The 12,675-nt window shown below is 37.0% G+C and overlaps 1 protein-coding gene across 3 annotated transcripts in view; it reads right to left on the reverse strand.

Annotated features, from left to right (window-relative positions):
• Window positions 1-1,346: 1,346 nt before the first annotated feature.
• Window positions 1,347-12,675, reverse strand: part of TRAPPC8 (trafficking protein particle complex subunit 8) — a 54,853-nt gene continuing 43,524 nt past the window's right edge. For 2 of the 3 annotated variants that reach the window (XM_086608635.1, XM_086608634.1), the window contains 3 exons: window positions 6,103-6,248; window positions 4,453-4,542; window positions 1,347-2,367 (listed from right to left, as the gene is read on the reverse strand). In XM_086608635.1, the coding sequence (XP_086464761.1) occupies window positions 2,133-2,367; window positions 4,453-4,542; window positions 6,103-6,248 (471 nt within the window). In that variant the 3' untranslated portion in view covers window positions 1,347-2,132. Of the gene's footprint in view, window positions 2,368-4,452; window positions 4,543-6,102; window positions 6,249-7,677; window positions 7,726-12,675 lie in introns of all 3 variants that reach the window. The other variant, XM_086608633.1, reaches the window with a different exon arrangement.

Consider the following 12,675-nt stretch of genomic DNA (forward strand, 5'->3'; position numbering starts at 1 on the left):
AGAATTACTATAGATAGTGGAATAAGAGCATATAAATAAATAGATTAGCTGCCACACTACGAATGTCATTTATTCCTACACATATGGATTCAAATATTTGACTTTACTGTCAAAGTCAAGTGATATAAAGTGTAAAAGTCATCAGCTGCATGGACTTATGTACTCTCCATTCTCAAACTTCGCTTTCATGGTGCATGCTTTCTCTGTTACATTCACAGCTTACCAAAGACACTACAAAACCTTATTACTCCAGATTTGCATTGCAGAAAAACAGTAATCTGCCAATGCAGCACCTCACCAATCGAGTATTTGAAGAAGTCTTAAAAATACACCAACCGTGACTTAGAACATTGGATAGCTGAATGGCATCAATGACTTCTCTTTCCCTAAAAGAATGCCAAGATGGAAAGAGGACTGATGACATAGCATAAGCCATATCTACATCTGGATAGCTGAATGGCATCAATGACTTCTCTTTCCCTAAAAGAATGCCAAGATGGAAAGAGGACTGATGACATAGCATAAGCCTACAAATGCCCTGAACCATTTGGAAAGAGTAGTCTTCCAATTTGTCCAACAGCACAAGAAAAAAGTCACCCCTAGAAGAAATATATTTATTGTTAGATAACACTCAAGTATTCTCTTGATAAATCAAGATTATCCACAGTCATATTGAGTATGAATACAAAAGATCATCTGCTCTGACTGGGTTCTAAGACCTTTCAGGGAGTTTTAAGACCTAGAGACAGTCACACAGTTGTACTGCATACAAGTAAATTGGAAACCTTGTCTAAAAATAAAAATACACATCTGAAGGCAGATGTACTGTTTCATAAGTCAGTGTTGTCCTATGAAGGAACTACCTTCAGCCAGAAGATCCAGCAGACCATCAGAAGTCTTAGGTTTCTTTAAGTGCTCGATTTCCCTTGTACTCAGCTAACCTATCATAAATAACTGCTCTTTGCTGGTTTTGCTGCACTTGATTATTTCACACAGCCTTCCCTATGTTCAGCAGCTATTACTGAAATTAAAAAAAAAAAAAACAAACAAGCATGCAGCAAGTAACTGAGATTTTGCAGAGAGCTGAATTCAGGGAGTTGTACCTGGGAACGCTGGGTAAGAACTCAAAAGGCAAATACAGCAGCCACTACAAGTTTCAGTGCACACCAACACTACATGTGGCAAGAGGACAAGAACATCACCTGAGCAAGGAGGGCCAGAATGAAGACAGTACAGAATATATATATATATACACACACAGTATCACCACCTGTGGATTGCTACAGCTGTGTAAAAAGGAAGGACAAAAAGGCCACAAGTCCATACAGTGAATATGGTGTATGTTTTATTCTATTTACAGTACATTTGTTATAAATATAATACATTTCTTGAAAATCTTGAGTAGATTTTTTTTTAAAACAGATCAGTTGTTATAGTTACATAATAAAGCAAGTGACGATTTAAATGACAATCTCATGTTGTGAAATAGTGCATTCTGTGGTGAGATGAATGAGAAAATACTCCAACTGGTTGAAGAAATAATTTTTGAAACACCTTAGGTGGGACTTGTATGTAAACCTTGAAAGGTCAGCAGTTTCCATAAACATGAAAACTCAAAACAATTTTAAACTAAAGAACTGAGAAACAGAAAAGGAATTGAGACAACTTATTGAACTTCACAGTAAGGTTGGGATTTATCATGACTAATGGCTTCAGACAGGAAAGAGCCAATGAGAGTTTCTTCCTGAACCATATCCTAATACAGCCACAAATAGTAACACACCATGCTGGAAGTTGTAACAGCAGTTAAGCTGCACTTTTGACAGGGCATAGGACATACAAATATGTTCATATTTGGACTTCAAGAGTATTTTGTGTTATGAATATCTTAATTACCAGAGAAGAAATACATTATAAAAGGATAAACGTATTTTCAGTCCAACGTGCGTTGCATTGAGAAACAAATTGACAAGTAGTCTGAATATTTTGCTATTTTCTTTCCTACACAATCTTTAGTAACAAGTTAGATGTTTGAGGTGCTATTTCCAAAACTGCAGCAAAATGTCAACCAGCAATATAAGAAAAGAATCCCATTTATTTTGTCTTCTAGTGTGACTTTTTTCAGGAAGTGGTCAGATATTATTGATAATAATCAGTGCAGGCATGGAGTTCTGCTGACTCGTTTCAAACAAAGTAACTTGGTCCACTAGCTTGGCGAATACTCTGGGGGTTCCAAGATTATAGACACCTGTATGAACAAAGCAAGCTTTCAGCTGCAAGCTACAGACCTCCTGGCTTTTAAGTTGGAGCTTGTACTGCGTTTGCCCAAGCCATGTAAAAGATCCATGGATGTCTAGTGCTTCTGGGCTGAAAAAGAAAGTAAGAAAGTTACTTCTCTGTATTTGAAGGACATGTACCAGTTTACCCGATTCCGTCAACGTCAAGTTCTCAAGACTTCAAGAATGCACCGTGTGTCCATCACTGTCCCCTTAAAGAGATGCTTGTTTATACTTTCTGAAAACTTCTTTTCGAAAGCCGGGAACTGGAAACTTGTTACTATTAGGGCAGCTTTTGGATGCCATAGTGCTCACTGTCAGTTGTCTTTGACAACTTGGAAGTTGCTGAGTCTTTTTTACTGCATGCAACAGTTTCCCGTGAAGTCACTGCCTTCCCCAAAGGCATCATGCTTGCTTTGTTTCCCACACCACCACCTCCCTTATCTTTAAGAGACTAAGGTTTTTTCTTGCAAGACAAAGCTAGACTTTGAAAGGGTAACAGTTGCAATCATAGGTATAAACAGAACTGCACTTAATGTTTTACACTAAAGGTTTACTAAATGCAGCTTCAAAAAAAAAGAGTCATGTCTATATGTTCTCTTTCCTACTACATCTAGCTCCACAAGCACACACACTCCATTCCCACACACACACACTGAGATGGAGCACCCAAGGTAACCTGGGTATCTTTATGGATCCCCATGTCCACTCATCAGCTCAATTTAACTTTGGGTCCTTATTCTTGACGAACACTTTTAAGTGTTGACTCACATGTGACACACTCCTTCACAACAGCTCTCCCCCTTGGCTCAAATGAATCAGTACAAGCTTCAAAACATTTCTTTGGTTCCCAATGCACTGTACACTATATACAGAACATTTATTATGCATATGTGTAATTAAGAATTCCAGTGTATTCCCAGCTTTTTGTATAACTGACACGTAAGGCTAACAATAGACATAGTAACAATATCCAAACTGTCACAGGCTTTGGAATCCCTATATCAGGCATTCTTGGGCCTGTCCCATGAACTAGAGTTAAATCCGAGTGTGTCTCACACAGTAATAGCCAACATGGATATACACTGTTTTATGGACATTGCATTAATACGTTGGTTTGGGGGTGGGAGGTGTTTTGGGTTTTTCAGAAGTTCCATGGCACATGACTATACTATCCTTTCTAAGATACGTCTTACAACGCTGCTATAAAACACGACCATCTTGTGAAAACACACTAAATCAGTGAACGGCTTCCTAATCTTAATTGATAAATAAAACAGACAAGTCTATTCTTCTGCCCTCTATTTCTAAACCTGTCTATTAGGCCCTGGGCTTTTAATTTCTTACTTGCCTGGACAGACTGTTACCAAGAAGCAAGTGTTCCCCATCACTAAGCCTAACTCAATGTCTTCACAAATCTGCCTTCCCTCACATCAAGAATATTCAGTCAGGGATCCCACAAAGTCTATTTTGTGGTAAGACCACCAAGTAGCATTATGCCTACTGGGGAGCCGGGGAGAGGTGGTGCCACTCTAATTATAAATTACTTTAATTGTCTTGTTTTAACAGAAGTGGAAGAATTAACAATGGTTTATTGTGGTACTGAGTTCTCTCCCCCACAGAATCCTTAGTAAAACTTTTAGAAACAATTCACAAAATGTTTCCTCAGTGCTAATATTTTTGCACAGAATACTACAGTTCTAAGCAAAAAGCCAGTCATAGCTGATAAACCTATGGGAAGTCTTAAAAATACCTCGAGTTCTATGACATTTTACACTAAGGCAAATTGCTAGGGGAAGTACTTGTTTAAACTTCAAAAGTTGTTTTCTACATATTACTTGGCATTTTAAAAATGAAAACCCAACAACGTGTTTAATAAAGTAAGGTTGCTGAAACTCGTATTTCAGTAGTTCAAAAGCCTCTCCACTTTCCTAGAAAAGATCTGCAGAGTTTAACTATTCAAGAGTCACACTTCAAAGTCAGAAACAAAGTAAAACTGAGCACTGACTGAAAATTTCCATTTGACTGCTTGAAGCCTTTATCACCTTCCATTTCTAAGCCGCCACTGTTGAAAAAATCCTATTCTAGATACTTAAGACAGTTAAAAAGTTACAAGACTCCCCAAAACTAGAAAGCATTCTCAGAAAATATTGTTTTATTACCATTCATACATTACCTTGTTGTTTTATGCCGCAAATCAATCATTACATCTACAACAGCCTGGGAACAATTGGAAAGTAGGAGAGTGACAGGTACCAGACAGAGGCTGCAAAGAGAAATAGTTCCATAGTAAAGGGAAAGAGTCTTACTCTGGATAGTCTTAATTATATTCTTTAATAGTTGAAATAAATTTCAAGTAATATAAAATTAACACATAGTTGTTTATTATGCAACAGTCTGAGGCAGGGTACATAGCAATATAATCTCTTACATTGACTAGAATTTCCTATAATGAAAACCATTAATTGAGGCAAACAGCATTGGCTCAATTGAGCCAAATAAAGTTACCACCTTCCTTCATCCAGCTGAGAAAGACTAGCAGAAGTGTAAATAATACCTTAGTTTACAAGAAATCTACTGTTATGACAAAAGACATTACAGAATAGGATAACACAGTCCACTACACTACTTTGAACCACTGTTTACCACATTTTGTCCAGGTACTTCTCTTCTGCACTGTCTCCTGTACAGGAATTGCTAGTACCTGGCCTAGAGTTTTAGCCAGTATAGTGCTCAAAGAACAGACAGCACCTACACATTTGGTGTTAATTTAAGTCTTTACCCTGAATAAAATAGTTGATATTCTGCTTGTTCACAATTAGTATGATTGTTTTTTATAAATAATGCTGCAGTAAGAAAGACCAAGATATTCACACGCAGCTACTCAAACTACTGCAGCTGAAACAGCTCTACATATGCAACAAGCCATTTATGTCACTGGAATTCCTTGCCATTGCTTGACAGTTTAAATATCCTAAACTTGACTAACAGGAAAAGAACAATTAGCAATTATAACAATTATAACAAATAAGATACGATCTTGTTACTGGAATAAGGAATGCTTTGTAACTGTCATTAAAATAAGTCACTTTATAAAATCTAACATTTGAAGGTTTTATAAAGAAAAAACCCTTTCTTTCGGCAACTTCCTTATATTAACTGAAAGCTTAGAAAAAAGTGTAACAGTAGAGTTCTCAGATAAAACAACTCAAACCGAAATAGGTATCTTTACATTTCAAGTACAATTCATTTCATACCTGGAAATGAATCCAGAGGGCTTTGTTCAGATCATTTTAATTTTGAAAGACTCCTGATTTTACAGGCTCCAACTAATTCACTCTAGCAGTCTGCTTTTTGACAGAGGTTAATTCTGACACTCTTTCTGGAGACAAGCCTCAGTGATTTAAACTGTTACCAGTTTACCAGGTCACCATGTTATCTTGGCAAGCCAGATGCTGTAGACATAGCAGTTCTTTTGACTTAAAAGTACCACTTACTTTCTGTCTAGCTTCTCAAAGTAGTCACACTGTTTACTCTGACACCAAAAATAAACACAAAGGCAGCAGAGTATTTGTTTCTCTTTCATAAGGTTGACAACATCACTAGTTAACATTAAAACTGTGAACTGTGTTATTACAGCCTGTTTCTCTACATGAAACTCATTTTACCCATACAATTCTGAAGCAGTGAGTTTAAGACTTGAGCAAGATTTTACCCCTGCATACTAGACTTATCTTTTGTATCACAACCCACACAGCACCTCTCAAAAGGACTTATGTCAAATTAGCAACATTTCAAAAGTTTCTAAAGGAAACGTTGCACAAACCTTTTTTGATGAAAAGAATGATTGAAAGACTCTGGATAATGAAGACTTGTCTTGATAAGATTAGAAAGCTGCTCTGGTGTTGGTCTTGCAGGTACTGGTGTGTTTTCTGGTCGAAAAAACTTTAAGAGAACCATTTCTGGTAATTCCTGAAATACAAATTCAGAATGACATTTTAAATATTGACATAAGATACTCTGCAACACAACACAAGAAATTCAGTCACTGAAGCTACAATTTTCCATTATGAACTATAACTCCAGGGAAATAAATCTACAGCATCATGAAGCTTACAGTTTTTTCCAATGTGTATTGTATTTAAGTGTGCTAGAGGAGGAACTGATATGATTTACCTGTTAACATCTTTTGAGACAGATATCACAGCTGCTTGTGAAAACACTATCTGTGCAAGTTTCACAAAAGTATGCTATCCCTGCACTGGTTTGTTAGTGTTCAGTTTTGGTTTTGTCTCTAAGAAAAAAGGGGCAGCATTTAAACAGTTCCCTATTCAGCAGCTGCACCTCAAAAAAAAAATAATCCATCACCCGTCCTGGGAAGTTCACAACAAGAAAGCCAAGAGCCAAGTTTCCCAAAACAGAACCAAAGTAAAGCCAACAGAACTTTATAGGAACATGCTAACAATGACAGAAGATTTAATAATGCAAAGTATCTTAAAAGTTGTATAGCAAGCTCTTGCAGATACAAAAGTTACCTTTGTCCCCAGCTGAAAGCCCAAGTCAAGCACTAACACACTACTTGGGATGCATCCTAACCCTGTGGGCAGAATCAATCTCTGAAGCAGAATAAATCAAATGATACAGAAAGATGTAACATTATTAAGTGAAGCAATCGGGTTGCATTTGGTCCAGCATTACAACACTACTGTAACTCTGTTCAACACCATCTGATCTGTTTTGCAAACAGGATTTATTTGGGAAGGGGTTGCTTTTCATTATATCCTTATGAATCTATTCTGCAAAAAGTCCACCTTTAGAGAAAAAAAAAATGCAGCAGTAAGCGCAACTGGCTACTAAAAGCAAGTGAAAGAAGATTTTTTAAAAGCCACCAATAAGTCAATACAATATAGAAAGTAATACTTTTTATTTAAGGGTGATGGATTGTACCTTCTAAGTTGAAAAGAAATACTATAGGCAACAAAACCTGACTCAAATAACAAACAACTGGGCATTTTGCAAAATGTATAAACCTTTCAGTCACCATTTACGTGTGCTGGTAACACCAGGAAGACATCAAATGTTTTATCAAGCTTGCAATTCTTCCCTCTTGAAAGGAAGAGTAGGGGTTTTTTGAAAGTAATTTGAGAAGAAAAAAGCTATGTCACAATAGCAATTAAATATATTTTAAGTGATGAATTAATTTGGTATTTCCACCCTACTCCATGGGTATCTAACTTGATGAAACTGACAGCATGAAACATACGGGCCTCCAGAGATAAGATTATAGGTTTTCGTTTAAATTGATCTTTCTCCTCAAATCACAGTCCAAACAATTATTCAATGCCCTCTTCAACCACATACCAACACCCTACACACTGTAGTTTGCCCTAGAGTCAATTACCTGTTCCAAGTCCTCCCAATCAGAATTCCCGAGTATTTTTTTAAAACCCTACAAAAGACAAATATGAAGGTTTATCTCTACAAACAGACAAGAACATAATGAAATGCAGCAGGATCATTTATGGGTGAAAGTGCAGAGCTCTGTTAGCATTGCAAACCTTTAGTTCTAATGTTACACCTCTATTGAAGGACTGGAAAGCAGTAAGAGTAAAGCATTTACCATCACAGAGCTAAACCTTAACTCCAGCCAGCCTCTGGGTGTCAGATTCAGAAAAGATGTCTGTTTCTCCAGTTGCTCAAAGTCTATTTTTTTTTGTAATTGTTTACCTAGAACAAAGGCTGAGACATGACATTTAGCACATGTTTCTCTGACCTAATGCTTCAGGAGAGAATTAAGCACTTCCAAATTGTAACCAAGAAGTGCATACAGATCAGGGAGCTACCCAGAGACTGCTAATGAGAAATGCAAAGTTTAAGGCTGCATTGGACTCCTGCCCTACTCTGGAGCTTGGGAAATTGGAGTAATGCTACAAAAAAAGATGCCCATACCTACTTAGGCACCTGTAACCTCCCTTCAAGAATATACACCAAACAGATAAGAGCCTAATTTGAAGGTCTCATCCACACATACTGGCGGAGGTACAGATAAGCTGGACTAGAAGAGATTCACCATAAGAAGAGTTTGGAAGAACTGTACAAGGGGGTGGGGTTTTTAATTGTTTTAAATTTTCTAGCTGCATTTTTAACCTTTTCAGTTTTTGACTAAAAACACACAACAGGCAGCAGCACTAGAATGGCACTGCACCCACAATGACCTTCCAAGAGCTATAAACTGTGCAATCAGTGCTAGGAAAGTGGTTTCTATTCGGGTAGCAAAAAGAGTTTTAGAAAGCCATCTACAAAGGCCAGCTTCAAAAAAAACATACTTAAAACTAGATCCAAGCTTGCTGTTCCAAGTAGAATTATCTCAATATCTTCACTTACTCAGTAGTTACAAGAAAGCCAGGACCTTTAAAATCTGATGTTTTGCTACTTTGAAACAAAGTTATGTATTATCCCTACTTATACTTCATTCACACTGGTTTTAGGTATGTCCTGCAACTATACCAAGCTGAAATTTGGAAAAGCCGAAGTGTACACCATGCAAGGCATCTTTTGCATTATCCGATAGATGTAATAGACAGGTCTGCCCATAATACATCCCTTAATCTCTTACAACGCACTTTCAAATTCAAAAGCTCTTCCTTTCCATCAGATGGATGGAAGTGATGGTATCTTCACATGCATTTTAAAGGATTTTTCTACATGAACATTAGACAACTTAAAAGTTTTCCATTTCAAAAAACAATATTTTCAATGACTGGGTCAATGTGCTCTTAAACACACCAGAAAAAGTTAAACACCACAATTTCATTTCCAAGTTGTATGGAAATTCAGTACATTCGCCCCATAAATCACAAGTTACTCATAACCAAAAGGATTATTAAAACACTCAGTCAAGTATGAGGACCAAGATGCACAGCACAGAAGAAAATCTAAACAGGAAACTCTTGAACAATGCTAAGTATAAGTAAAAATAGAATATACGAAAGCAACAGAGTGAGACAAAGTGAGATCTTACGTGATGTGTCTTTCTCTCTCTCTCATTTTAGATCAGAGTACTATCGTTTTAAAGCCTACATTTGAAGTTGGTTTCCTTCACCATGTGACTCATCTAGATTCATTCTAGCTCCTAACTATAGAAATGACAACTCCAGGAGCAGTATTTTACTAAGACACCAGTAATAATGCAGTTGAAAACACAAATATTATCATCAGCTCTGCAGTCCATCAATGAGTAAAGCAGTACATGTAATTTTTCAGCTATTTGGGAAGCTTCATTCATGACAATAACATAAGCCAGTCCTCCCAGATTGGTACAGTAACTGGTACATTAATTGATATGAGTGAAAAATGTATACTTCAGCTCCTGATGTTTATTTACCCTTAAGAATTTTGCTTTCCTTCCACCAATCCAGTTTAAAGGAAGTCTTAAATCCATCCCAACAATCTGTGTTTGATTCAAGTATCCCTTCCCACGTATTCTGTAAAAAAAATTCTGACCTAGCACAAGATGTCACTTCTAGTAATCCACTGTTAGGAAAAATAAAGTTATTTAAACCCCACCCTCTCTTACCTTTCAAAACCTCCTACTTCCAACCAAACTGTTGCTGCCTCACTAAGTTGCACCTATATTAAGAAGCAGTGTTATCAAAAATTATCATCTCTGAAGTGAAACACAGCCAAAAAGCTGTATACATTTTATGCATTTTGTTTTGGGATAGCACTGGTCAAACCCACAGGACCGAATGAGCAGCCCAGAAGCACATCATGTGCAGTCCTAGAGCACACTTGGATTAATCCTGCCTGGAAGTTATCCACTTTGTGCATTACAAGACCACAACAAAAATAGAGGGCTGCAAATGGGAACAGTATCTTAAAAAAAAAGTATGTCTGATCTAAAACACACTCATAGACACTTTACCTTATCTAGACTTCAGTCAAAACTAAGTTCACACCCACATACTAATGTGTTTCAGAAGTATGGATGCACTATTCCCAACATGCCACCATGCCCAAGTGACAAGTCTCTCTACTAGACTGCCTCTCACCTTCCATCAGTGTGAAGCCTTTGCCAAACAGAAGTGTGGCAAATGCCCCAGCCCCATGCTATTACTTTCATGCCACAGTATTACACCGTGGATTCCTTTGGTATCTTTTGCATTGAATTCACCACATTAGGAAAATATAGGAGACAGCAATAAGGAATAATATTAATCAACAGCCCTGACTGTGAATGAATGCTTAAAGTATTTTAAGTTTTTGTCCTTTTACTAAGTTAAGGTAGAGAGGTCAAGAACAAAAGACAGAATAGCTGTATTTCAGATGCAATCGTAAGCTGACCTTCAGTTCAAACAATCTAATTCCTGAAAGCAAGTTTCAGAAGAGAAACAGAACCCATAGCAGTATCATTGTCAAAAAAAGATTACATTAGTAATTACTAAAAGCCATTAGTTACAAACACCCAGCTAATTTTTAGTAGTGAGGCTTTTACTATTTGGACTCAAAGAGCTACTGCTAACACATCTCTTCAGACCTATTCACTTTACCAGCACCTTACGTGATCTCTTCTTCACACGTTGTTGCCAGAGTCTATAATGCATCACTTTGTGGTGTCTTTTGTACTTCTGATTCAAGGAAAAAACACCCTCTATTTCGCATTTTTTCCCTAACTTTAGCAAAAGGTTATTTTTTCAAAAACACAAGTGAGAGAAAGCATAGGAAGATAAGTGTTTTCCATATTCAGAGAGCTTTCTACATGAAACAGAAATGCTTTAATGGAGTCAATATTTTTTAAGTGTTCCTTCAGTATACTGTATGTTATGATTCCAAACTTTAGAACATAAAGATGTAAGTAGTTCATCACATCACCTGATAAGTCTACCGTGATCAGCAACCTACGCTCAAAAGCAGTGCTATGTAACTAAATAAAAAACCCTACAGTGTAAACATAAAAATTTGTATTTAATGACAGAAAACCAGTAAGCTTCAAAGTCATAGTTAGCATTGTCTCAGTTAGAATGAAGAGTTTAGCATTCATAATTCTATTTTGAACAGATATAAGAAAGAGAAGGACATGAATTTGAGCATCCAAATAAAACATATATAGAATTTTAATGTTATTTTATTCCTTTTGAGTACATACAGCAATTTTAGCCAGAAAAATATTTTAAGCATCCCTCAAACCCCACTTTATAGAAACCAGAGGTCTTATCTTGATTTTATCAAATACTATGGCAAGTTATACTCCTGCAACACAGGAATAATAGCATCCTTCTCTGTTCCACATCCCTGTTGTATGCATCACATTCTACAATGAACCAAGCAGAAGTAACCACCTGTCCTTGCACCTCAGTCAACAGTCCAACATCTTAGCTTAGACACATGATAAAGGTGACTTTATATCAAGGGACCCAACTACCAACCTACCAGCAACTATGAGAAGAACTTGAGAAGTGTAACAGTGCCAGTGAATACAGATCTATTGCTCTTGTGCTACAGTGCTTTACTGCAGCTTTGTTTCTCTGAATAGTTCCAGAAGCTCCTATAAATCCAAACTGAACCCTTAAAAGGTGGCAAAGAATTAGTCCAAGATATACCATAATCAACAAAGCAGCAGAAGCCAACCAGTAAATAGAGTTTAACCAAAACATAAAGCAAGCTATCCTGATCTGTTCAACGTAGTTATTTGATGAATTAAGCTAAGATTTGAGTCATTTCTCAGAGGGCTAAAAAAATACAAGGGGTGCAGAGAGAAATCTTGCTCATGTTTTCTACATGTCTACTGTAAGACTGTTCTTGGTTGAGGATGGCTGTATTACCACAGAGACACAAATTCCTTTGCTGGTTGCAAGAGCAGGAAGAAGCAGCAGTTCCAGCCAAGAAAGTCGCTGAAGAAGAGCAACAAATGGAACACAGCAAGAAACACAGGGAGTGGACTCTTGCATCCTAGGTGACACACTGTTCAGAATCTGCAAATAAATCTAATTCTTTCAGATCTGAGCAGCCTTTTATTATTTAAGAACTGGTAACCAATACGCACTGATAAAAAGCAGGCATCTCCCTCTGCTGTCTAGACCACAGAAAACAACTAACTTCCATACTGTCTGCACAAGACTTTCAGGAACAGTCTAGAGTTTCTAATCCTGTTTATGACTTGGATAATAAATACAGATTTACAAGAAACGATTTGAGTGTTACATTTTAAGTCTCAAAACTATATACTGAAAACATTAAGTTGGGTTTGGGATTTTCTCCCCCTGCCCTCCTCCCCCGCCCCCAACTTTTCACTGCTTGTACAACTTTAATGAAAGAGCAAGATAATTCAAAGATAATATGTAATCCTTAATAGATTAAGTATATTTTTTCTCTACCTAGCCTCGTTGAATCCCATTATGGG

The sequence above is a fragment of the Tauraco erythrolophus genome, chromosome 3 (assembly GCF_009769465.1).
Source record: "Tauraco erythrolophus isolate bTauEry1 chromosome 3, bTauEry1.pri, whole genome shotgun sequence".
Lineage (NCBI taxonomy): Eukaryota > Metazoa > Chordata > Aves > Musophagiformes > Musophagidae > Tauraco > Tauraco erythrolophus.